Source organism: Micromys minutus (genome assembly GCF_963924665.1).
Source record: "Micromys minutus genome assembly, chromosome: 1".
NCBI lineage: Eukaryota > Metazoa > Chordata > Mammalia > Rodentia > Muridae > Micromys > Micromys minutus.
The window spans coordinates 244,664,294-244,691,245 of record NC_137969.1 but is presented as its reverse complement, the minus strand read 5'-3'; the positions used below and the strand labels follow the sequence as shown (position 1 = coordinate 244,691,245).

Genomic DNA, 26,952 nt, shown 5'->3' with positions numbered 1-26,952 from the left:
TGGGATCTCTCCACGGAGAGGGGAAAGTGAGTGAACGCCATCTCCCATACTTAACTCGGAAGCTATCTCCAATTGCCAAACCTGACACTCTTAATCTAACCATCAGAACCCACATGATGGGAAGAGGGCACCAGCTCTGTCCTCTGTACAGGTTATGACACATGGTGCCCACAGATGAACACACAGTTAACAAAGTCTTGTTAAAAAAAAAAGAAAAAGAAACTAGTATTCAAGTAGAAATATATTTACTAAGAATTTGCTTTTTTTAATTTTTAATTCTTCATTTGAAATAGGTTTTATGTAGTTTGGGATGGCTTCAAATGTTATATAGTTCCTTGAATTCTGATTCTCCTGCCTCATGTCTTAAATGTTAGGGTTACAGGCTTGTGCCTCCATTCCCGCTGTTAGGCCGTGCTGGGCAAGCATCCTACCAACTTAGCTACACCTCTAGTTCAAAAGTTTGCCTTGTAACGAGGGAGGATCTTGCAGAAATTGTTCTGAGAACTTTGTTTTTGTTCCCAGCAGGTGATGCTGTGAGTGAGGAGGACATGCTTCGGGCAGCTGTGACCATGTCTTTAGAAACTGCTAAAGACAATTTGAAAGCAGAAAGAAAAAAATAGTACCTTTAAAAGTCATTTTGCTACTCATACTTTGTAACATTGTCTGTGTGATTACAGTGTAAGGTCCACTTTAGCAGTGTGTTCACCAGAAGAGATAAGACACTGGTGGTTTGTAAGCAGAAAGGCAGAAACGTGTCATAGGACTAAGGAGTGATGGAGATACTCGCCAGAGAGGCAGTCAGCAGTGAAAGAAACTTCAGGTGGTTTTTAAATGTCCCTTCTTGTCCTTCAGATGTGCAATATCTGACTGAAATTATGGAATTTTTCTTGGCTCTTTTGGTGTGACTGATTAGCTCTTCCCACAGAACTTGACCCTGTAGTCTCTCTGCATTGGAGTTGACTTGGCTTACTTGAGCTTTTATTTCACGTCACACCAATCTTTTATGTAATATCGTTTGTTATGCAAAGATGAATCTGTCTTCTTGTATATATGTAGGGCACATGGATGCTTCCTGGTGTTGTTTTCTCTGGTTTGGGTTATTCTCCTGCAACTCTAACATGGTGATTTGTTGCTTTTAAAGCCTGTTTTAGTAGGATCATTATTTCTTAACTCTGATACATTCCTCGACTCTAAATTCAGCTCTGTTTTTCTAAATGAGCTGAGTTTTTGTGAGCATGTGCTTTCTGGAAGCCCTGGGAAGGATTTCAGTTGTGTCCTGGCTGACTTCTGTACTCCTTCCTGTATCTTATTTCCTTTTTGTTCCAGTTGAGTGAAGGAGAGGCAGAGGATACAAACATTTCCGTCTACTTAATATGCACCATGAATGTAACACAGGAGAAACTTGCCCTTCATTGGTGGAGGTGGGATTGTTCCAGTTTTTCTTCTGTGACAAGAGCTTTGTGTTCTATTCATGATTAAGTCCTGGAAAATAGATGCCTGCTTCACTTTTTAAATTTAAAATTGAAAAAAAAATTTTAGTAGAAAATAGGCTGCTAGGATGATGGTCTAGAACCTGAAAGTAATTTACTAATGAAAATATATTTAAATATACTGTGGTTGACCCTTGCAATAATGTTAAAATTGCTTAAGAATTACAGACGTCACAATACTTAAAGGGTCTGCTTATAAATAAGAAAGTCCTTAGTTTTGATAAACATCAAGTGGGATGCACATCTAGTCTTGCTGGGTCGGTACTTTGGTATGATTTGGGTTGAAATTAACTATGTGTGTTTGTCATGAGAGTCATAGATCCTGATACCCGCTTTCCCCTCCCTCCCCTTTTGGAAGCCTCTTTGAATGTTGACTTGTACATAGGTAAAGTCCAAGAAGAAATTTTAGCCAACAGCTTCGGAAGGTGAAGCATGGTGTATTACTCTGCTGGTGTGTGTTCTGCACACGTTTTAATCAGGGAAAATTTGTGATGTAGGATTTATTGCTTTCTAACTGAAAAAGATAGAAATATTTTTATTTATGATTATGGAATAGCTTTTTCTTGGATAGGATGGATTTTGTTTTGCTTTGTTTGGCTGTGTTAGGAATTGAATTCGGGGCCTCCTGTGTGCTAGGTAAGCACTCTACCTCTGAGCTACATCCCCAGATCCAAAACAGGGGCTTCTTAGCCATTTTGTGCCAATTATAGTTTCTTTTTCTTGAAATTTGCTTCATGAAAAATTAGGCAGTCCTATGAAGTTTTCTGTTAGTAATTGCAAAGGTTCAGAAGAGTTGTGCAGCTGTCAGGTGTTAGAGTTAGGACTTTGCTTACAATTGATTATTGTACTGAAGTGTACAACTACCCTAAGTGTGTTGGTCACATGTCTAGACAGTGGCCCTGTCCTTTACCTTTTGAAAGTTACATTAAACTTTCCATACATTTAGATTGATGCGCTGCCTGATAGAAAAATGAGAAAGCCATTTCAGTTTATAAAACATTAATCTAACACACCTACTTGAATCATATATGAAATATAGCACGTTGATCTTTTATTAGAAATGTTTTAAAGAGAAACTGAGCATACACTGAATATATTTGAGTACATGTTTTTAGTTTGTCCAGGCAAATCCAAAATCACCATTGAACTGCCACCCTCCCCCGGATTGACTTAGGCTTACCTAAACATTTAGATTTTGTTATTAATAAGTAGACAGTATGAAAAGGTGCCAATGCTTATTAACCACAAGTATCCAAAGTGTAAGAGTTCTATGACATTCTAGTCTGTACACCAGGAGCTGCCATCTGAGGTCCTGCAGGACAGACGGGAAGGGAACCACCATCACAGTCGTGTTATGGACTTGACTGACATTTCCATTCTGTTTCTACCAACTGGAATACTTTAATGTTTAATATTTAAACTACTGATACCATTTTTCTAATGTGTAACTTGTACTACCAGATAAAATATGTACAGCCGTGATGCTAGTGTTATAACCAAGTGTAAGAACACTTTGGAAGGTCTGGCATGGTGCTGCACGCCTTTGATTCTGGTGCTCAGGAGTCAGAGGCAGGCAGATTTCTTTTTTAGTTCATTCTGGTCTATATAGTCAGTTCCAAAACTTGCTGGAGCTGCATATTAAGACCTCGTCTTTAAAAACCAAACCAAAAAAAAAAAAAAAAAAAAAAAAAAACTTTGGAAAGACCACTTTCATATTTTGAGATGTTATGAGCTTATCTATGTTTTTAAAAATCCAGAATAGCTGTTCTTTGGCTCAAACCATAAATTTATGCCCCCAAAGGCAATACTGTGCAGACATTTCACTGAATTATTGGTTTGATATAGTCAGTGCAGGTGAACTCTGTAGTGAAGTTTCAAACATTGGGCAAATAATTTACACTTCACAAACTATCTGAGGTGGTGCTTTTTTTTTTTTTTTTTCCTGAAAACTTGATTTTTTTTTTTTTTTTTTTTTGAGAAAGCCAAAGTTAATGAGGATGAATTCTCAAAAGGAGTAGCTTGCATTGTTTTAATATCAGGTTGAGTGAAATAAGTTTTATTCATGTCAGAGTCTAAGCCACACATTTTGAACACCTGCATGTTTGATACTATTTAAATCATGCCAGTGCCAAGAGTAACTAAATTTTAAAACCTGACCCCTGTGCCCTGCATAAGTTTAAATTGGGCAATGCAGAACCCAAATGTGCTGAGAGTCTAAAGCTGGGAAATCGGGATGTTCTAAGTTAGTAATAGGTTTCAGTTAATATTGAAACCTCCAAATCCAAGTTTATGTTAGGCAGTTTGGATGTGCTCAGTGGTAGAGCAGTTACCTAGTGGCCCAGGCCTTGGGTTCAGTCCCTAACACTGCAAAAGGAGAACAGAGGCTCACAATGTAATCCACATTTAGAGCGGCCCTAAAGGCAGTACTTTCAACGTGAATTCTTTGTTGTCTTTTAGTCCTAACGAGTAGAGCTATGATATGTGACCGTTACTAAGGAAAACCAGATTAGATCAACTAATCAGTAGGGTAGATCATTGTTTGTCGTTCATATTTTAAATTAAAACTCTCCTTTCATCCCTAACTTGTTTTAAATAAAGAAACAGATTGGTTTTGTATTTTTTCAAAGTTTTATGCACAATAAAACTGTTTTTGTTGTAGTCTTTCATGAATAAAAAGGATATTGATTTTTTTTTTTAATTTGAGGACTACTTTTGTGTGTGCCTAAAATGGGTCTGTCGTTTTAAGAATTAGCACAAAAAAAGTATAGTCCCTAAATTTATGGAGGTTTGATAACCAGCACACATTTTAAGTGCAGTCCTAGGTGAGGTGCTAGTGAGAAGTGTGTGCAAAATGCACTTAAGTAGGGAGGGCTTACTTGTTTCTTGCATAGTTTAAAGGTGGTATGTGTCCTGAAATTTTTTAATGACTTTTTTTTTCCCGAGGAAGACAGACATTTGAAATGTGATTATCTAATTTCTACAACACTGGACTAATAGGAATAACTTTTTAAAATATGACTGTTCTGTATAAATAAAGTATAAGAAATTCAAGTGCAAAAGCGGTGAAATAAAAGGCATTGTCTTCTGGTCAATATAATGCACTGTGGTGGAGCAGTTCCCTCAGGACCCAACTCTGCAGCCCTTGCCTCCTGTGCCTCAAGTTGATGGCTGCCACTCCACAGGTCTTCCGTCTGTCTGCTCCTTTGAAAGCTGGGCTTCCAAAGCACTGTTGAACACTGAGGGTCCTGTTGATGTTAATGAGTTGTATTTTAAATATCAGAGATTATTAAATAAAGAGAATGATTTTCTATTAACCTTTCTGCTGTATTGTTAATTTATAACCTTGCTATTCAAAGTCTGGTGGGAGACATGCTGTATATCTGTCTCTTGGAATCATTTCCTAAATGCATTTTCAGGCCACATTCAGATCCATTGTATCTTGGAGCTGGAACTTGGAGAAACACTGTGGAGTTGCCTGTTTTTACACAGCTGCAGTGGTGCATGAACTAGGCCAAGGGGAGCCCTCTCAGATTCCTGTCAGAATACACTGTTACCTGATCCCAGGTCCATAAGCCTTCCACAACTTTATTTTCATTGCTTGAGACTGAACCCAATGACCTTTATACCTGTACCCTCCTCAGATCTCTTCCAAAAAAGTATTCCACATTCTCCCTTGAAATCTTTTTAAATATTTGTTCACTTGTTCTTAACCTCAAGAATCAAAGCACATTAATAATTTGTTTTCTTGTTCTTTGAGACATTATCTATATAGCCTTGACTGACCTGAAGCATTTGGGATCTGCTTTTGACTCCTGGCTGCTAGGCTTGCAGGCATGTACTACTTAGCTTTTTTTTCCCCCTTGAGACCATTCTCTACTCTGTGCCAAGGACCTTAGCTACCCTCTGTCTCTCAGGTCTGCACAGAGAAATTCATACAGTATTTAGTGCACGGTCTGTGTGCTTACCATGGAGCATTCATTGTTTTGTTTCTTAGAAACAGCCATGAGTAATACTAATCATTCAGAATATGAATGGTCTCAAGGCCTGTTCCGTGAGGAATGTGTTGTGTACATTACATGGCTCGGTAGCAATGAGCAAGTCTTATGTAATTTATTAGTTGCCTTTCTTGCCACAGTAACAAAATGCCTGACACGAGGTGTCTTAGGAGTGGTCAGTTTGGGTCTAGTTTTGGAGGGTACAGCCATCATGGCAGGGAAAGAAAGCTTAGTAGCTACCACATCCTCCATCTTGGTAGATCAGGAGACAAGGCTAGACTGGTATGGAGGCTGGGCTGTAACCTTTCAAGTTCTGCCCCTAGTCCTGCAGCCTAGGCCTCACCTCTAAAGGGTTCCATAGCCACCTCCCTAAGCAGCACCACCAACTAGGGATCAAGCATTCAGACAATACTCCAGAGAGGACCTCTTGCTGGAGTACACCAGATTATGCATTGCTGACTTATCATTCATTATGATAACACTTTTTAGAACCTGGAAGGAAAGGGAGTAGAAACATAGGAAATACAAAAATATCCATCTATTTTTCATGAGGGAAATGGGCAGTATATAGTATTCATGAGAAAATACTTGGAGTGGTGGGTGGCTCATGTCTTTTTTCTAGCACTCAGGAGGCAGAGGCAGGTGGATCTATATAGTGAGGCCAGCCTGGTTTATGTAGCAAGTTCAGGCAACACAGTGAGGTGGGGGTGGTGCAGATGACAGTATTTTTCTGAGGCATGGTTTTTCTTTCTGATGTGATGGGTTTAATTGTGCTCTGTTGATCTTGCAACTCCTAAATGATGATCAGGGATATTCAGCTCAGGCTATTGGGGGTGTTTGGCAGGACAAGGAAAAGTTCCAATGGTTACTCTTAAATGTCCGCTTGACCGCCTAGGAAGAGGGAACCTCAATTGAAGAATTTCCTCAAATCGAATGGCCTGTGGACATGTCTTTTTAAAAAATATTTGATACAGAAGGATAAGCTGTTGTGGGTGGTAAAACTGTTGTAGTATTACCTCACACCTCTCTCTGTCTCTGTCTCCCTGTTTCAGTCTCTTTGTGTTTACCTCTCCCTCTTAGCCTCTCTTTCCTGTGCGTTCTCATGTGAGTTGGGTACATCCTGTCTCTGACTTATTCTGTCAGATCTTTCTCTGATTCGTCACATCTGTCTCTTAGACATCATTTTCAAACAAGGCTACTTCCTTCTACAAACTAGCCTTACCTTCATTGTTAGGGACTGGAGGTGTGTACTAAGGGTGTGTCTGTATTCCAGCCAGACCATACATTAATCCAGGGTTAGTCTGTATTCTGGCTGGTTCTTGTAGACTTAGAAGAATGTGATCGCTTGCCAAAAGCAGCCACGTTGCTGGATTAAAATTTCTTTGTAAGGTCACAAGATTCTTGTCTTAGAGTTTTCTCTCAAGCATTCAGAATTCTCACAGGATTCCGATTCCATTCTTGGACTGTGTGCCAGCAGATGAGGAGCTCTAGAGGATTTATACCTACAGAAAAATGAGATTTCAGTTGCTAAACTTTTCAGTCATTCATGAACCTTAGTTTATGTCACTCGTCCTATCAGAGTCCTGTTAATGGCCTACTGGGCCCTTGTGACTCGTTGTCTTCCTACTTTCTGGGTCCTTATCTTCCCCAATCCATTTGGCTCAACCCATCCTTGCCTTCTTAGAAATTCTCAAAATTGCCAGGGTCCTCCAGCCTAAGGGATTTTATATTTAGTTATATCTTACTTTCTAGACTCCCTCCCACCCCATATAGCTATATATCTCACATGTTTATTTCAAGTCTCTGTGCAAGATTATCTTATTGTTGATGCCTCAACCATTTTCTACATTCCCAGTGCTACCCTTACCCTGACATGTCCACACTACCTTTACCCTGTTTTACTTTCTCCCCAGCATTCCCTAGTGCCTAGAATTAACGGCAGACATGTCAATCATTTGAAGATTACATAGACTACATGTAAAAACATTACACTGGGCAATGTACAAGCACGATGGTACATACTTGTAATCTAGTACTCGTGAGGTAGAAGCAGAAGGGTCATCAGTTCGAAGCCAACCTGGGTTTTAGGAGATCTTGTCTCAAACAAGGGCTGATGTGGCTAAGCCTATATGCCTAGCGTACAAGTCTGGGTTTGATCTTCATCTCTAAAAATTCTCCATCAAGTCAAACCGAAAACGTAGCTCATCAACCCCATCACTGTTTTCAATGTTCTTACCTACTTCTTCTTTTTGGTCTTTTTTCCATTTTCCTGCCTTCCTTACTACTATCCACGTGTCTCTGTCCAATTCCTTGTCTGGGACACAGAGACTGAAAAGCCCCCCCCCCCCCCCCCCGGAGACAATCCCTAAACCTAAATAAATATCCGGTGAAAACTATTCAAGTTTCAGGGAGAAATAATTTTGGGGGTGGGGAGGGACATCGGATGCTACATACTGGTGGTATTCCCATTGTTCCTTTAAGTACGCGGTAACTGAAAACAAACACCAAAGCAAGTGTTTTCTGCCTGGGTATTTGAATCACAACCCGCCTTTTCAGCTTTGTAGCCTCGTTTCCAAGACGGTGGCTAATAGAGTAACGTGAGTGGATTGAAGTCGCTTCCCAGTGGGATGGGACGAGCCTATCGAATCCTAGCAATGCGATAGCTCCTATAGACAGGACTGGAAGGCGGCTGTAAAGGGTTTGCCTTCTCTTACAGACAAAAGCAGCTGCGCAGGTGGAAAGAGCCACCACCGCCTCTTCAGTCTCCACCTAGAGTTCCGCAGGTTACACGGAAGCCACACACAGGTTTGGCTGGCCCATTACTTGGTCCTCCGCGATCCCACTGTCCTTCGCGCCTGGCTAAATCTGGCAGTGGCCCTTCTACACCATCGTGAAACTTCTCTATGGTCGCTGCCGCTTTCCCGGCGGTGTCATGGCGGCCGGCGTTGAGTTGGCAGGACTGGCCCACGAAACTGAGGGAAGACAGTAAAGCCGAGAAAGAAGTGGTGCAGCCGCACGGCGGGAAGCCGTGGGAATGAGCAGAGACCCCGCCGAGGCCACGGTATCTACATCGGCGAACTCTTGGCGAAGCGCCAGGCCGGGCCTCGGCTTTCTGACGCGGCCGTTGGTGGGAGTGCCGTGTCCTGCGAGTCCTCAGCGTCTGGATCCGCACCAGCTTCGGCGTCCAGGGACATTTGGAGCGGACGTGTCCACCCGCAGCGATGTCGTCCTGGCTCGGGGGCCTCGGCTCCGGCTTGGGCCAGTCTCTGGGTCAAGTAGGGGGCAGCCTGGCTTCCCTCACTGGCCAGATTTCAAACTTCACGAAGGATATGCTGATGGAGGGTACGGAGGATTTGCCAGGTAACAGCTGGAGCGAGGGCGGTGGGGCTCGGTTGGGACCCTAGGAAAGTCCACTTGGTTCCGGGTCCGGTCCATTGGCAGACGCGGACGGGTCCCGAAGGAGTCACTCCACACATTTTTCTTTGCTCTCACCCCTTTACCTCCGCACCCGCTTTTCCAGTCTTCAGGTCCACGGTGGAGAATTCTGGTCCTCCTCTCCCCACTGAATACGCTGGATAGCTCAGAAAAGCGGAACTGCTTCTTTTATGCCGAATAGGGTCTTATTTGGGCGGTCCATGCCTCTTACTTACTTTGCCAATAGGGTTTTATATGGGCGGTCCATTCCTATTACTTACTTTGCCCATAGTTTGGGGGCTGATCTCATTTTGATCCTGTTCTTTTAGTATGACAACTAAAGTATGGCAGTTGTCCCCCCCCCCCAATACTTTGTAACAATAATTATTCACAATTAAACACTTGGTGACTCTTGTCCTGGCTTTCGCACGTTGTTAGGGGAATAGGGATGTGAAGACACATTGCAGCTGAAAACGTATTTTTGGGTAGGATTGCACATTTCTCCCATACTTTTGGCAGGACCAGGTAGATACTTTATCATTTGAGCATTCTTACCTACCTTTACTCAGTTTAAAACTTTTAAAAAGTATTATTATTGTGGGTGTGTGTGCATGTCCCACATTGCCTGTGTGTGGAGATCAGAAGACATCTTTGAAGTTCGATTTCCACCTTTAGGTGGAATTTGGAGATGGAATTCTTTTTACTTTGCTTGACTGACAAGCACCTTTACTTACCGATTCATCTATCCAGGCTCCTTCCCTTATTTTTGAAGTCATCAGCTTGCTATCCTAATGAATGGTGACCTAGAATTAAATTGTAATCAGAGGTCAGGTTAATTACTCTTCTGACTTCTTGACATTTCTTTGAGCAGGTTGGGTTTTTTACATTTTTAATCAAGGAAGTGGGGAGATCCAGCTGCTAAGAGCACTGACTGCCCTCCCAGAGAACTCAGGTTCAGGTCTTAGCACCCAGTGGCAGCTTACAACTGTCTGTAACTTCATTCTGTTTTTAGGGGATCTAATGTCACCTTTAGGCCTCACTCAGCAGGCATTAGGCACCCAAATAGTGCACAACATACATGCAGACAAAATACCCATATTTAAAATAATAATAATAAATTATATTTTTAAAGTTTTAACCAAGGTTTGCTGAGCAGCTCAGGGTGACCTGGAACTGACAGTCTTCCTGCCTCTGCCTCTCAGTGCTGGCATTAACAGGTATGTGCCACCATGCTATGACAGTCTCATTTCCTTATCAATGAACAACTTACTGTTCTAGTTTAATCTATGGGAAAGACTAGCTAGAGATTGAACCCAAGGCCTCATGCATGGTAAGCACACTCCACTCAATGATACTCCCAACTCCTGTTTTCTCGTCATAGTTTAATAGTCGTGTGTATTGGCTAGAAACAGAGTCAAATGGTTTATAGAAAAAGTCCTTATATTTAGAAGGAAGACTGGATCACTATGCAAACCCATCTTACTGCTTTGGCTTGTCTTGATTGGAAGGTTCATGACTTGGGATAATACGAACAAAAGTTCTTCATGTAAAGGGCCATGGGACTTTACAGGCAGAAAGGACTGATAGCCATGGGAAAGACTAGATTCTCACCGTATTCCAGATAGAAACGAACAGTTGGTATTTCTTTGACCTTGAACTGGAAAATAGTTACCCCTAACCTGATATAGGGTTCATTTTGTTCTCACCAGAGAGCTTCCTGTATTCTTAAACAAACAGAACCTACTTTTTTCTCTTCTCTTTTTTTCCTCCTCCCCCCTTCTTTTTTTTTAGGCAAGGTCTTAAAAAAGCCTGGGCATTTTTCCTGCATTACCTTCATATAGTATCAATTTTAGATTTGTTGGACTGCCTGCCTCTGCCTTCGCTGTGCTGGGATTGAGGAAGGCACAGACCACCAAGCCTGGCTTATAGCTTTAGTGCTGCTAATTTTCCTGAACTTTGTTTTGTGTCTTCCTTGTTGTCTGCTTCAAGTTGGTCACTGAATCTTGTTCATCCTGTGTCACAGTTGTCCTTTTTCTTTATAGCTGCTACTCCAGCTCATTTCCTCAGTCTCTCCCAGCTTTACTCTCTTTGGGTCTGGTTCTTCATTCATTTTCTCTTGTACTGCTAGTCTAAAAATAAATTGGCTTAAAAGTTTCTTGACGTAAGGAAAAAAGCCAAACCTCCCCTTTTGGGAGGTCAAAGACCCATTCGTTCCCTCTAGACACAAACTGCCTTTCCTCTGTGCCACGCCAGCTTCCCTGCCTGCCGTGTACATGTACAAATAAAGTTTGTTCCCAAAGCTGTTACACAAAACTCTGTTCCATGGAAAGTCTTTGGTTCCTCCTTTACCTTCCTTTGCCTGGGAAACAGTTTTTCTATATAACCCTGTTTGTGAAAGTGTTCTGACCCACACCGGTGAGTTGGTTGCCAGTGTTCTGTATTCTAACAGCTTTAGCACTGATGGTATTGAGTGATAATTTGACTTTTTCCTTGATGTATAAGGAGGGGTGTCTTAGTGACTTTTCTGTTGCTTTTAGAAAATGCTAGGACCAAGGCAACTTATAAAAGAAAGTATTAAATGTGGGGGCTCATGGGAACATCAGGGCAGGGATCATGGCAGCAGGCAGTTGGGTGAGAGCTTATCTCTGGTTCACAAACACCAGGTAGAAGGAAGGAGAGCTAACTGGGAATGGCATGGGCTTTTGAAACCTCCAAGCTTGCCTGGAATACCACACCTTCTCCAATGAAGCCTCATCTCCTAAGCCTTCCTAAACAGTTGCACTACCTGTTGGCCAAACATTCAAATATATGAACCTATGGAGACCAGTCTTTTTTTGTTTGTTGTTTTGTCTGTGTAGACTGGGCTTGTTTATTTGTGTTTGTGTGTGCATGCCACATGAGTGTGTCAGTACTCTCAGGTCAGAAGAGGTTATTGGACACCTGGAGTTGGAATTCTGTGTGATTGTGAGCTGCCTGATGTCGGTGCTGAGAACAGAACTCAGGTCCTCTGGAAGAACAGCTAGAGGTCTTAATTTCTGAGCCACCTTGTTAGCTTGGACCTTTTATTTACTAGTCAAGCCAGGACTACATAGCTCTATCTCCTGCCCTGTTGTTATAATGTTCAGATGCAGAAATGGAAAAATACAGTACACAAAGAAAAAAATGTAACTCTGTAGATGATAATTTCCGGCAGGATTAGTGGTACCATATTGGCATTGCTGGACCCTGACTATATTTACTAACTTATTTCTATTTAATTTTATGCATTTACTTATTTGAGAGAGGCATTTACTCTATATTTCATGCTGGCTTCCATCTCAGATCCTCCTATTTCAGTCTCTTAAATGTTGGGATTACAGGTATGTACCTCCCCTGTACCCCAGACGGCTTTGACTAATTCATTCATTCATTTATTCTTTGGTAGTGGGGATTAATTTAGGACTTTGTACATGCCAGGCAGATATTATGCCATCTGAGCTGCGTCTTTCACTCCTTGGACTACTTTAAATGAAAGCAAGTAACATCAGAATGAGTGCATCCTTATTTTTAAAAGATTTCTTTATTGTATATGTGTGCATGAGCAGAAGTGAGTGACAGAGAGGAGGAGAGGGAGGGAGGGGGGAGAGAAAGAGGGAGGGAAGGACGGAGGGTGCACTGATGTCATGGAGCTTGGAGGACAACTTTAAAGAGTCAGTTCTCTCCTTCCACCTGGTTTTTCTCTGCACTGTATAAGTGAGTTTCTGTCAGTGTCCCCACCCCCAGTCTTGATACCTCATCTGGCTTTTCATGTAGATTTTAGGGATTGGTAACATAACAAGTACCTTTACTCACAGACATTTTTCTGGCCCTCATTCTTATTTTTAATAAATTGTGTTTATGTTACTTTAAGTATCCTTGAAATATTTTTGGTTTTAATTATAGGTCATTAAGTAATTGGTAGTCTTGGGACTAGAAGGTGAGAGGAAAGTGTAAGGTCCAGTTGAGTTTCACCTAAAGTTATAACAGAAGCCAAAAGAGAAGTTTATTAAAAATGCCACTGGGTAAATTGAGACTTCTGAGGTGTAGGAGAGAGAAACGGGGACCCATTGTGTTGTAGTAAAGCAGCATCAGCCATGGGAAGTCCTGGGAAAGATGGACTGACATATTTTTTAAGTAAGTTCTTTTCAGCCTAGCATTCTGTTTAAACTCAGTGAAATGTATTTCCCTTAAGGTACCTCTAGGGTTGAGGTTACAGCTCAGCAGAGGGGCACTTGACTAACAGAGACAAGGCCTGGGATTCAGTCCCCTAGTACCAGAACCACTACAAGACAACTACTTATTACTCCATATGGTGTTACTCAACTATTCAGCATATACTGTTTGTTTTGTAGCAGATTTGCCCAATTCCGGGAGAGAGGAAAATGAAGCTACCCATTCAGTCTTAAGATCAGAGGTAAGGACAATTCAAGATAGTTGTCAAACTTCAAGTTTCCTGTTTTGAAACCATGAAAGTTATTGAAACTTTCAGTATTTTTAATTGTACTGTCTGACCTTCCGACCTTTACTGTTTTATCCTGTGTTTTAGTGCCCCCCATCCCCCAGAGGAGTGTGCATGTAGTTGCCACAGTTGGTCCTTCCCTAGTCTCTTTTCTGCCTACTGGAAATAGGAAAACTGCCAGATGTAGACACAGTCCTGATAAAAATGTCTTATTAATATTGCCAGTCACATGTTACGTTGAAGTACATTTATTTGCTTGTATTTATTATCTATTTGGTTGGTTTTGATTTTTGAGCTAAGGTTTCCCACATAGCTCAGCCTGGCCTTGAGCAGGTGATCCTCTTGCTTCAGCCTCCTGAGTTCTGGGATAGCAGGTTTGTCCTAGTCACTGTTCTATTGCTGTGAAGAGACAGCATGACCAAGGTAACTGTTATGAAAGAAAGCATTTCATTGGGGGGTTTGCTTACAGTTTCAGAGGGTTTGTCTTAGTCCGGGTTTCTATTCCTGTACAAAAAACGTTCATCACCAAAGGAAGTCAGGACTGAACTCAAGCAGTTCAGGAAGCAGGAGCTGATGCAGAGGCCATGGAGGAATGTCACTTACTGGCTTGCTTCCCCTGGCTTGCACAACTTGCTTTCTTATAGAACCCAGGACTACCAGTCCAGGGATGGCACCACCCACAATGGGCTGGGCTGTCCTGCCTTGATCACTAGTTGAGAAAATGCCTTACAGCTGGATCTCATGGAGGCATTTCCTTAACTGAGGCTCCTTTCTCTGTGATAACTCCAGCTTGTGTCAAGTTGACATGGGGGTGGGGAGCATGGCAGCAGGCATGGTGGGCCTGGTGCTGGAAAAGTAGTTGAGAGCTATATCCTGTTCTACAGGCAGAAAGAGACAGGACCTGGCATGGATTTTTGAAACCTCAAAGCTCACTCCTAGTGACATATTTCCTCCAACAAGGCCACACCTCTGAATCTTTTTCAAATAGTGCTATTCCCTGTGATGACTAAGCTTTCAGATATATAAACCTATGGGGGCTTATCACAAGACCTGAACCATTATACCTAGCTAGTGGTACATTTAAATATAATATGGAAAATGGAATTCTGTTTAATCTAGATTTTTACATTTCCCAATATTAGAATAATAACATAATATTTGGAGTAAAGAAGTTAAGAATGTAGAAATGATAAGCTAATTTTATTGTTGTGTTCCTTATGAGTCAATGTGAAGCTGTCACTAATTCTGGACATTATATTATACTTAATAGGGAAGAAAAAAGCTTGGAAAAGTTCAGAGGAAAACCCTAAAGAAATTAAAAGGATTTCAGAGTGGGAACTATTATAAAGGACTATCGGAACTCAACAATTTAGCCTTGGGATAAGAACAGTAAGAGAACACTTAGTGTTGTAGCGAGTGATGTTCTTAGAGGACTGTGGTAAGCATGATTTTCTCAATTCTGAGCCTATAAAAAGAAAACAACCACTCTAGATGCTAAGACAGTATTTTCTATCCAGCCTTACTGAACTCTGGCCTAGAATATCAGAGTGAGATTGTGGAATTTTAAAATAGAGGAGGGACTTGTAAGAGAGGGACATTCGCACTGAGCCTGTAGAGGATAGCATTGTGGCACTTTGAGACCTTAGCATAGGCATTTGGTGAGGAACACACGTGTGGTTCTTAGTAAAAATGGGCTAGAGAATCATTGAGGAGGCCCTCATGGCTACAGACCCACCCAGAACAGTTAGAGTGTGTGCATGCTGCTGGAACTCAAGGGAACTTGCCAGTGTGTATTTTAGGGGAAAGCAAGAAAGATTAACCCACTTGAATGATGCCTGTTGTATACTGAACCTGAGAAAGAAAATAGAACTCTTACGTCCTTCTGTGAATCTCAGTACCTTTAATGGTCTTTATGGTTGTATCATCTATAGCAAGTATGGTCTTAGATTTTGAAATATTTGTTTATTTGGGTAGACACATTTACCCCCTGTAAGCCTCTTTCTCATTTGATGCTACTCAAGTCCCAGCGGAAGACAAGGGTCTATTGTTGTGGTGTTGTAAATGGTAGTTCTAGCTGAATCTGCACATAGATATGCTTACATATGCCCACATCAGGCTTGTGCTTAGTCTAGCTCTAGCACCTTATGTTACCTTGTGCTCCAGACTGAGTACAAGAATAAGGTGATGGCAGCAAGTTTTAGTTTAGGCGAAAGGCAATGTGTTTCCAGGGCATTAAATTTGCCTGTGCCTAGTTGACCCAATTCCTTATGGTTCTTTCTATTTTCCTTGTTTTGTGTATTGTTTTGTGTCAGGTGTGTGTGTACCACACGTATAGAGCCGCTTCCATCTTGTTTGAGACAGGGTCTCAGGGTTTGCTGCTTCATATACCAGGCTACCTGGCACACAGGCTCCCAGGATCCTCCTGAGTCCACCTTGCATCTAAAAGTAGGAGTAGTGGGGTTATAGATGTGCCTGGCTTTATGTGTGTTCTGGTGTTCTGAGCTCTGGCCCTCACACTGTGCAACAAGCACCTTATCCACCTATCTACCTCCCTAGCCCTGTGTTTTAGAGACAGGATCTTGCTATGAGTCACAGGTAGCCTATTTTATAAGTCCTAGTTAGGAGTCTAATTGTAAGCAAATTCACTTAACTTACGTTTGTCTTTTTTTGACAAAGAAAAAGTTATATTACATTTATTATTTATATCTAGTACACTCTTAGTCTTTATATAATCATTTTTCAGAAGTGTGAGTAAGTTGATAGTATGTTTGTTTGTTTGTTTTGTTTTCGAAACAGTCTCCTCTTCGTAGCCCTAGCTGTTCTTGGACAGGCTGTAGACTGACAAGACTGACCATGAACTCACAGAGATACACTTGCCTCTGGAATTAAAGATGTGTGCCACTATGCCGGCATAAAATCACTTTAAAAAGTCTTTTAGTGGCATTGGTAAACTTTCTTCTTAGAAAGCTACCCAATTATTCTCATACTCGTATTAGAAGTTTTAATATGTTATAAATGCAGCAAACCCCAATTTTTATGTGTATAGGTAAATACTTTGCTTACATATACATAAGAGTCTGATCTCAGAGTCTTTCAAAATTGGGCTTAAAGGAAATGAAAGAAAGCCATTTAATTCACAGCAGGGCCTTTGTGTGTAAACAAAGGTTTTATTGGAAGTATATGGGGGTTAAAACATCTGTATAAAAGTCTTTAAATTTCTTGTCATAAACACAGGTTGTACTGGGTTTGATAGGACAAAAGCAAAACAAAAGCAACAGCAACAAAAAAGCCAACTAGTGTTTTCTGTTCTTTACACTGGGGATGAATCTGATGCCACTGTCACCCCTGTCGCCTCACCTCTGCTTTCCCTTTTGGGAACTGTGCTAGCTTCTGAGTTTGGTGAGGAGAAAATAGGGCTAGAATTAGGATTTTAATTTAAAGGTGTCTATTAAAAGCCAGAATTCTGTCTGAGACCTTTCATATTTTACATTATTTTTGAGGAATGTTTTTCATGATGCATGTATGTAATGATTGCTAACATGCTTGACTTGAAATATTTTTGTTGAAAATACTTTTCTCTTTGCTTCTAGATTGAAAGACTTAAAAAGCTTTACACTGATCTAGAGGAAAAGCATGAAGCATCAGAACTTCAAATAAAGCAGCAATCTTCGAGTTACCGAAGTCAGTTACAGCAGAAAGAGGCAAGAGCTCATCCTCCTTATTTCATGGTCATTTATTAGATAGAGGAAAGTATCAAAATATTATATTTATTAAGATTGGGGCAACATTTCTATTAATTTTATTTTTATAAACTGACTTTTGGAAAAATTAAATTCTAGCTTCTAAAAGAAGAGTCTCAACATTTTAATGATCCATTGCTTATAAGTTCTGATATTTATGAAATATAACTTAATGTATGTTTTTTTTAGGTTTTAAAAACATTTGTTTAGTTTAAATTAAATTAAATTGTTTTTTAGTAATGGGAATTGAACCTAGGACCTTGCATATGCTAAATATTTTAAGTTGGTTTTAAGTCAGTGTGATCATTGCCAAAACATTTTCCTTTGAAAACTACATTTTGACCATACATGTTAATATTTTTTGTATTGGCATATATATAATTTTTCACATAAAACTATATTACATTTTTTACAGTTTTACAGTTGAATTTTTTTGTTTCTATTTTCTTTTACTTTGATTAAGATGGTTGTTTTCACATTGTTTCATCTTTTCTTTGAAGTCTTTATTTTTTTTTAAGATTTATTTATTTATTTTACACCATTGCTGTCTTCAGACACACCAGAAGAGGGCATCAGATCCCATTACAGATGGTTGTGAGCCACCATGTGGTTGCTGGGAATCGAACTCAGGACCTCTGGAAGAGCAGTCAGTGCTCTTAACCACTGAGCCATCTCTCCAGCCCTGAAGTCTTAATAATAGATAATACATAGATAGTATGTAATTTAAGCAATATTATGCTGATTCATGTTATTAAATTTTCTTTTATGTTTAATACTTAAGTAGACTACAATGAATACTTACATTAAGTTGAGTAATTTCTCATTTTGTTACCCAAGTAATTTTGGGTACTCTTTAGCTTGGTGACTAACTATTATTCAGTTATGCCATAGTCATATTTGGGTTTTTAAAATTTAAATAAGGACTGGGACTGTAGCTCAGTAGTTGCAGAACAGTGCTTGTCTGGTGTGTGGGAGGCCCTGTGTTCAGTTCCCAGCACCATAAAACAAAACTAAAAACAAAAACCTAGATGAATTGGTTTCTAGTTCTTTTAATGATGTATTAAAACAGAGTAAAAGTATACTACATTTAACACTTAGAGCTTAAGTTTTATATCTTAATTGGATAATTGATAATTATCAATTGATAATTGATAATTTTGTATAAAATAAATTATTGTAAGAATAAAACAAATACAAAAAGAAGAGCTATAAGTTCAAATGAAGGTTATGTGCAGTGTTTTTGTTTTTGCAGTATGAGGTTTGAACTCAGAACCTCATGTTCAAGGCTATATTCATAGTCCTCTTTTTAAAATTATTGTTAAGGCAGGATTTCATGTAGCCAAGTGTGGTCTCAAACTTGCTATGCAGCCAAAGAGAACCTTTAATTTTCGAGCCTTCTCCTACCTTCGAAAGTGCTCGGTTTGGAGCATGTACTGCTGTGTACATCAACTGAGCTATGTCACCAACTTTTTTTTCCATGTGGGAGGGATGGGGTGGCAGCGTGGTAGTTTATGTCTGTGTGGTGTAGGGTTGGGGGTTCTCTTTTTCTTTCTTTCTTTCTTTCTTTCTCTTTCTTTCTTCCTTCCTTTCTTTCTTTTTCTTTCTCTCTCTTTCTCTCTCTCTCCCCCTCTCTCTCTCTTTTTTGGCAGTGTTGCTAGGAATACTATCTACCTCAGTACATATTATATAGCCCAGATGTACTCAAATCTGCAGCAATCCTCCTGCCTCAGCCCCCTGAGGTTAGAGACATACACCACCACATATAGCTTAGTTGGTACTGTCAGCCTTCCGTTAAAACTCTGCTCAGAATTTTTATACTGTGCCTCTCTAGTTAGGGTCAGAATTTCATTGGCCCCTCTTGGTCAGTGTTAAAGTTAGGGCTTCTTTTAATGCATATTTCTTTCCAAGATTCATGGGCTAATAACCATAGGCTGACTGTGTTATCTTATCTAAAAGATTGTATTAATAAATCAAACCATTCTTTCAGTCATACTGTACAGACCACTGCAAAGTAACTGCTGGTTCATGGCAATTTTAAGCCTAAGTTTAGCCATGATCTAAATTACCTAAATTATCTATGACTTTCCTAGCAGGATAGTTCTAAGAAAGCTTTGAATGTATAAGTCACACAACTTCTGTGTTATTTCATGTCTGATGATCATAAACAGAATTCTGAGAACTCACTTTAGTATGAAGATAGCAAACTCACTTCCACTGAGAAATTCATTGCTTTACTGAGCACGTGAGGAAACCTTAACCTTTATGGGCTTTATGCTTGTCTTTCAAATAATAGTCTTAGAGTTCAGGTGTTATGGAAGATCTGGGTTCACTTACTCAAGTACTGTTGTTAGGTCATCATGCCTTTCAGCATTAGGATCTATAAGAAGGTCAATAAGCATTTTAGAAATACTTCCTCTGAAACATGGATTATAAATCCATAGGAAGAAATCAACCACCTGAAGGCAAGACAGATTGCACTACAGGACGAACTGCGCAGGGTACAGTCAGCTGCTCAGTCAGCCCACTCAGGATTGGGCAGTGCACCAGCAGCCACTGCGTCAGCTGCATTCAGCTATGGGGTCAGTCATCAGGTGTCAGCCTTCCATGAAGACGACATGGACTTTGGTGATGTGATCTCATCACAACAAGAAATAAACAGATTATCAAATGAAGTTTCAAGACTTGAATCTGAACTTGGACATTGGAGACATATTGCTCAGGTTGGTAAAATTTGGATGAATTTGTAAAAACTATGAATTAGTAAAAATGCTGGTACTATTTAGGGAGAGCATCTCATACTAGAAATAATTCTTGATTAGAGAAATAGAGAAGCTATGTTTGTTTTCTAATGCAGCATTCAGCTTTCTAAGTGATTTTGGTCAAGCCACCTTTCTCTTTCAGCCTTCATTTTCTCTTCTGTGTGATGTATGGAAAAAAACAGATAGATTAGAATTTAAATAGATTGATTAATAGATCAATTGATCCACTTAAAAAAAGGTATGAACCCAGACTCAAAAGATATTGAGCCAAAAGTCCTGAAGTGTTTGGTTTCCATGATGGAAGCCTAGAACTTTAAGGCACTGTGTTTTGAAAATGTGTTAGGATTTTGTCTGATGTTTTATAAGCTCAAATGATGTATAAAATGAAATTTGATCATTAGTATTAAAAATGTTATTATACTGGTATTTAAGAGATGGCGCAGTGGTTAAGAACACTAGTTGCTCTTCTTTCCAGGGGACCCAGGTTTGATTTCCGGCACCCACATGGCAGATCACTACTGTAACTCTAATTCCAGGGGAATCTGATGTCCTCCTCTGACCTCCATGGGCACTACATGCATATGGTGCATAGATATGCAGGCACCACACATATACACATAAAATAAAAATAAATACATCTTTAAAAATGTATGTTAAATTGTGTGTTATTTCTCATGTACTAGAAATTAAGTAATTGATAGTTTGCACTGTGAACTTTCTTCCAAGCAGCCTTTTTTCCTGTATAACAAACTGCTTTTTGTTGTAGTTGTTTGTTTGTTTGTTTGTTTTTCCCCTTTTGAGACAGGTTGTTACTTGTAGCCTTGGCTGGCCTGGAATTCACTATGTAGACTAAGCTGGTCTTGAACTCATAAAGATCCTCCTGCCTCTACCCCCCTAGTCTAGGAACAAAGTATGTGCTGCCATGCCCAAGTATGTCAAGATTTTATGTATTTATAGAAGTTGTTGGGGGCTGGAGAGATGGCTCAGCAGTTAAGAGCACTGTTTGCTCTTCCAGAGGTCCTGAGTTCAGTTCCCAGCAATCATGGTGGCTCACAACCATCTGTAATAGGGCCTGGTGCCCTATTCTGGCCTGCAGGCATACATGCAGGCAGAAAGCTGTATAGATAATAAATCAATCAATCAATCAATCTTAGAAAAAAGAAGTTGTTAATAGACAATAGGTATTTGGATTTAACTTCCTTGATATGAGGTGAAAATATAGCATATAAATATATTTAATATATTATGTCTTCTTGTGAATGTCACCAAGTTATGAAAAGGAAAAATCATCTCAGTTAAAATTATTTGTTTGCTTACTCCATGCTGGACTTCTATAATACTTAAAACCTTAGCTAAGATTGTCTGTTTGTCCATCTTTTCTTTCTGAAGCCAGTGGTTTTAAATTTTGTATGTAAAGAATAACCTGAAGCATTGATAATGGCCTGGATTTTCTGTGTGTGCAGAGACTTCAACTTAGTATCTGGTTTAGAGTCTCAGGAACTTCAAAGGGGTACCAGGCAAGTGTGATAATCTGAGAATCATATCTTCATTTTAAAAAATGTATTTGTTCCTTTTTGTATGTGGGGTAAGAAGGGGTTGCATGCACACACACACACACACACACACACACACACTCACGCACTCACACATTAACGTCAGAGAACAACTAGTGAGAGTCAGTTCTCTGTTTCCACCCTGGGAGTCCTGGGGAATGAGTTCAGGCCAGCTGACCTGGCTGCAAGCATTTTGGGAGGCTGAAGCACGAGAATTGGGAGTTTAAGTTAATAGTAAGATCTTGTCTTTAAAGAAAAAATAAACAACAAGCAAACAAAAAGAATATTGGCTAGGTTAATATTTAGTAGGAAAGGAGGCTTTTTTATTTTTAAGATTTATTTATTTATTATATATAAGTACACTGTAGCTGTCTTCAGACACACCAGAAAAGGGAATCAGATCTCATTACAGATGGTTGTGAGCCACCATGTAGTTGCTGGGAATTGAACTCAGGACCTTTGGAAGAGAAAACAGTGCTCTTAACTACTGAGCCAACTCTCCAGCCAGTGGTTCTTTTTAAAAACTGCATTTGGCCTATCTTTAATGTTTAGTATATGGCAGATAAGTACTGGATTATAAAGGTAGCAAGGACATGATTGGAACCTTCAGCAAGGCTTATTTTCTACTTAGGACAACAAATTTATTGTTTGTATTACACTTATAAAATGTTTCCACATACTACCCCAACATATATTATTATTCTAACCATGTGAAACATTTACTATCTTTGTATTATAGGTGAGGATTCTAAGTTATTACTAGAAACACTGTACCCATTGTCAGAGGGATTAGTTCACACACACACACACACACACACACACACACACACACACACTTTGAGAGTTGGTATGAGGGCCACTATAAGCAAGGCAAGTGCTCTGACACTAAGTCTCATCTTGAGATTCACCCACTTACTGTGCAGTTCTCCAACCCCCAATTTCTTATGTTGTCCAGCTAGTGAGAACTTGCCATCTTCTGTTCTTGGTCCCTTTGCCTAGCTGCAATTGTTGGGGTGTACCACTGCACCTGCTCAGATAGTCAGCTTTAAATGGAGAGTTGGAGTCTTGCCATTGTATGGTCTTTCTTTTCAATCTTAGAGCAGATTTGGTTCAGTAACGTGTCATATAACAAATGTTAGTGAAGATAATGGAGTAGTGGAGAGGGAGGATGGGTAAATGTTGATCAAATACAGAATTTCCTATACATGAGAGAAATGAGTTCTGGTGTTGTCTATTAGTATAATCATGGATCATAGTACTAATGTATATTTCAAAATTTCTACAAGAGAGAATTTTGGATATTGTCACTATAATAAACATTTGTAATGTTTCTAACTACCTTGCTTTGAATGCTATATAGTATGTACATGAATTGAAATATCACAGTGTACCTTACAAATAGGTAAAATTACTAGGTATCAATTTAAAATATAAGGATAATGAACAATATACAAATTTAGAAAATTTAATTTTGTGTCTGTGTAGGTAGGCAGCTTGTGTGTGTGTGTGTGTGTGTGTGTGTGTCTGCGTGTGTAGATTTGTGCATGTGAGGACAAGTATATATGAAGGCCAGAAACTTCAGATCCCCTGGAGCTTGAGTTTATAGATAGTTGTGAGCTGCCTCACATGGATGCTGAGCATTGTGTGAAAGTCCTGGAAGAACATAGTTTTGACTGAGCCATCTCTCCAGCCCTGACAATATACAACTTTGACAGAAACCTAAAAGTTGTTTTGGTCAAACCAAAGATTATTCTGTACTAAAGTAGAGATCTTATGGAATAAATTATTTTGCCTTTATTTTGTTTTGAGACAGGGTCTCATGTCTCCCAGGCTGGTCTCAAACTTCCTGTGTAGTCAAGGATCTTGAGCTTCTGATTATCCTGTCCCCAAGTGCTAACATTAGAGGTTTTGTGCATTGCTGGGCTCATAATTAGGGACACCTACTTGGTTAGCTAGTGAAGCATTCTAGTTTTCCATCCTAACTTTATTGTTTAGATCTATTATGTCCTCACTTATGGAAAGAGTTCTTGACTGGTGCCTTTTATTTATTATGTAATAATAAACTAAAGACTTTGAAGAGTGTATCAAGTTTTTGATCAGATTATGTCTGGGAAATGCTCTTGTTTTACAAATAATAAACTTTTAATAAAGTTGGTTTGTGATTTTGTTTAAAAAAGAAAAGAAAATCAGTGTAATTATTTTTTAATCCTCTCTTTCCAAACTAAGGTACAGGGAGAACAAAGTTCTGATCAAACTGAAATCTGCAAACTACAAAATATTATTAAGGTAAATCAAACTGTTGATTGTTGATATCTGCTATGCATCTAGTATCTGTAGATTATAAAGATATAAGCCAAAATAGTAGGACTCTTAGTTCTAAATTGATTGTATAGGTGATGATGCTCAAGTGTCCCATTTTTCAGCTGATTTTTTCTTCTTTACAATAAAAACATTTAAGAACATTCGCTTTTAAATGTTTTCTCAGTAATCCTAAATCTGTGTTTTTCTGTCTGTCATATTCCCAGTTTGATACATTTTAAAGGTTTGGGCATAAAGAATATTGACAAGAATGCTAACTTTTACTGTCAGTAACCATTTTACCTTAGTGAGAGATAAAATTTTGCTGTGGGTTTTTTTTTTTTTTTTTTTGTCAGATTTCTTTTATGAGAAAAGTCTTGGTTACATAATGGCAAGAATTGTTTTAAATGATAGTCACTTTTAGTTTTGGGTTAGTGCTACATAACAAGTACAGATCAGCACAGGTAGAGTCACTCACTGCTCTGGCTCAACTACGGGACAGTTGAGCAAGAGGATAGCAGCAGAAGGAAAATGTGTGTGGATGGAGTCTGTTAGAGCAAGGTGGTTAGTCTCATGGTTTAGATGACATGACTAAACAGGTAGCACTCTAACACCAGGGCTCTGCTGGAACCGTGGACTGTATCCCAAAGACTAAGGACATGCCTAGCTGTGCACATTGTCAGATGTCCGCAGTGATCCCACTCTTCCAAGATCTAAGGTTAGCCAGATGCTGGATGTGACCATATGCACCTGTAATCCTAGCCCTAGGGAGGCTGTGGCAGGAGGATCATCACAACCTTAAGGCAAGCCTGGGCTATGTATTGAGTTCCTGACCAACCAGAGCTATGTAACAAGAAAGACCTGACCCCAAACAACAAAACAAAGACAGGTATTTGGCTCCAGTACTGAGGGAATATGTCCTAAAGAAAAATGTATTCTTGGCCACAGGTATAAGGGATTATTTTACCTATGTTTTGTTCTACTGTGTTCTTGATGTTTTCCCATTAAAAATAAGACAGCTTTTTAAACTCTAAGGAGGCATGGACCCATCAGAGTTGTCCTAATTGGGGACTGTGATTGAAGGTTTTTCAGCTTTAATATGTTCAGATAGTCAATTTTAATAATACCGACTTTTAAACACACTGAACTAAAACATTTTTTTTTGGATTATTTATTGCTCATGTACATTCTTAAATTTGTTCCTGTTTTTTAAGGAACTCAAACAGAACAGAAGTCAGGAGATCGATGACCATCAGCACGAAATGTCAGTATTACAGAATGCGCATCAACAGAAGCTGACAGAGATAAGTCGTCGGCATCGAGAGGAGTTACGTGACTATGAAGAGCGAATCGAAGAACTGGAAAATCTGTTACAGCAAGGTTCTGAGTTTACTAACATCACAGATTAGTTGACGTTCTCAAGTGACAAGCCTTAGACAATTTATAGATCAGAACATTTTTGTAAACTTAGGCCAAGTTCCGTGGACTAAGAAGTGATTCATCTGTTCATTGCTAAGTTTGTAGCAATGCCATGGCTTTCTGGGTCTGTAGACATGAAAAAGCCCTCGGCACCTATATAAATAACTTACAGTTCATGGATTGCTTTGCATTGTTTGCTGATGATACTACGGCACAAAATAGGGATATCTTCACTTTGTTTCAAACTCAAATATATAGACTTTATATATTCATTTTTCAAATGAACTATTTTATTTTTTATCTTTTTTAAATTATAGTAATTTAACTTTTTAAGTTTTCCAAGTTCTAAACTAATATTGTATATAACATGCAACTTAATCTTTGGAACTTGATATTTGATTCTTCTTTTGTTTTCTTTAACGTTTTAGGTGGCTCAGGAGTTACAGTAACTGATCATTCTAAAGTCTGTGAGATGCAAAACACTATTCAGATCTTACGGATGGAAAAAGTAGAATCTACCAAAAAAATCGAAGACCTCGAGGATAAAATAAAAGAGATACATAAAAGATTGTCTTGCGCAGAGCGTGACCGGGAAGTCTGGAGAAGAGAACAGGAGCGGCTGGAAGTGGAAAAGAGACAGTTGGGCGAGCAGTGTGAGCGCCTGAGGCTGGAAAGCAGGGAGCAGCAGCAGAGCGCCCTGAGGCAGAGCAGTGCTGTGACGGAGGAGAGGCTTCTCCCACAGAGCTCCTCAGACGCTGAGGTCCTGAGATTACAGCAAGCTCTGACTGGTATAAAACGTTTGGAACTTACATTGGTGTTTCTTGGCACACTTGGTCTTTTTAGAGACAAGCATTTGAATGATTGCATATTTTATGGAAATTATATTTATGAAAATGATTATGTAATTTGAGTAGAATTGTGGGGTTTGGATTCAGCACCAAATGCTTGTCTGCGGTTAAGGGGTAAGGATCCACAGGATGTCTCTCGGCCTCCCTTTCTTATTCTCTTAGGTGTTTTCATAGAAGTTAGTTATTTGGATAGCCAGGCAGATTGCTGAGAAGAGTTTATGGGAATAGCGATTGTTATTCATAGGTGTTGGTCCCTTTCTTTAGGGCAGACAGAATTGAATACTGTCTGTAGCTAATCAGGGCCAGACCCTTCTGTTAGGGAATGTAACATTCCGTCAGCAAAAATGAGTTGCTACACTTTGATCTGTAGTAGAAGCAAAGGCTTGAGTGATAGGAGCCATTGACAGTCTTTTGTTCTCTGGGCTCCAGCTGATAGTTAGTACTTTAAATACTAGTACAAAAGAATGAACATTAAAAGAATCAGACAAAGCGTATTCATTCATAGCAGGAGAATAGCGGAGGGAGCTCCTCAGCTGGTTAAACTCTATGAACTCGTTCATTCCTGCTCAGAGAATGTCCAGGTGTGTGCTTGTGAGTGCTCACGTCTGTGTCCCACATGCCAGTCTATCATGACTCCTGACCTGCGTGGCCAGATCTATATATAATGTGCATTTTCAGCCTAAATTAAATTTAAATTAAGATTATCTTCTCCCTTGTATTCCTTCCCTAACGTTTGGGAAGCAGAATTATAGTCAACCGTGTACTATTGTTTTTAGTTCCTTGGTTTCTTTCTACATGAGTGATATTCAGGATTGTATCCCCCAAGGACCAGGGTTTTCTAGGTGTTTCAGCACTGGGAGCTGCCACTTGAGCAAAGGGAAGGCAGTTCAGTGGGTATCTGGATCCTCAAGTAGCTCTGCTCATTTATACATATTTTCTTACCGTATTGAGTGAACCAC

The 26,952-nt window shown here is 39.6% G+C and overlaps 2 protein-coding genes across 5 annotated transcripts in view; both read left to right on the top strand.

The window, feature by feature from the left end:
• The window catches only part of ATXN3 (ataxin 3), a gene marked incomplete at its 5' end in the record, with an annotated part of 30,705 nt that extends 29,605 nt beyond the window's left edge, over nucleotides 1-1,100 (top strand). Inside the window, one exon of one of the 2 annotated variants that reach the window (XM_080910002.1) lies at nucleotides 526-1,100. In XM_080910002.1, coding sequence (XP_080766128.1) covers nucleotides 526-620 — 95 coding nt within the window. In that variant the 3' untranslated portion in view covers nucleotides 621-1,100. Of the gene's footprint in view, nucleotides 1-522 lie in introns of both variants that reach the window. The other variant, XM_080910001.1, reaches the window with a different exon arrangement.
• A 7,343-nt stretch (nucleotides 1,101-8,443) lies between these two features.
• TRIP11 (thyroid hormone receptor interactor 11) overlaps nucleotides 8,444-26,952 on the top strand; it is a 68,746-nt gene continuing 50,237 nt past the window's right edge. For 2 of the 3 annotated variants that reach the window (XM_080932674.1, XM_080932672.1), the window contains exons 1-7: nucleotides 8,444-8,845; nucleotides 13,270-13,331; nucleotides 16,967-17,077; nucleotides 19,558-19,836; nucleotides 23,655-23,714; nucleotides 24,941-25,106; nucleotides 25,574-25,933. In XM_080932674.1, the coding sequence (XP_080788800.1) occupies nucleotides 8,707-8,845; nucleotides 13,270-13,331; nucleotides 16,967-17,077; nucleotides 19,558-19,836; nucleotides 23,655-23,714; nucleotides 24,941-25,106; nucleotides 25,574-25,933 (1,177 nt within the window). In that variant the 5' untranslated portion in view covers nucleotides 8,444-8,706. The remainder of the gene's footprint in view (nucleotides 8,846-13,269; nucleotides 13,332-16,966; nucleotides 17,078-19,557; nucleotides 19,837-23,654; nucleotides 23,715-24,940; nucleotides 25,107-25,573; nucleotides 25,934-26,952) is intronic. The other variant, XM_080932673.1, reaches the window with a different exon arrangement.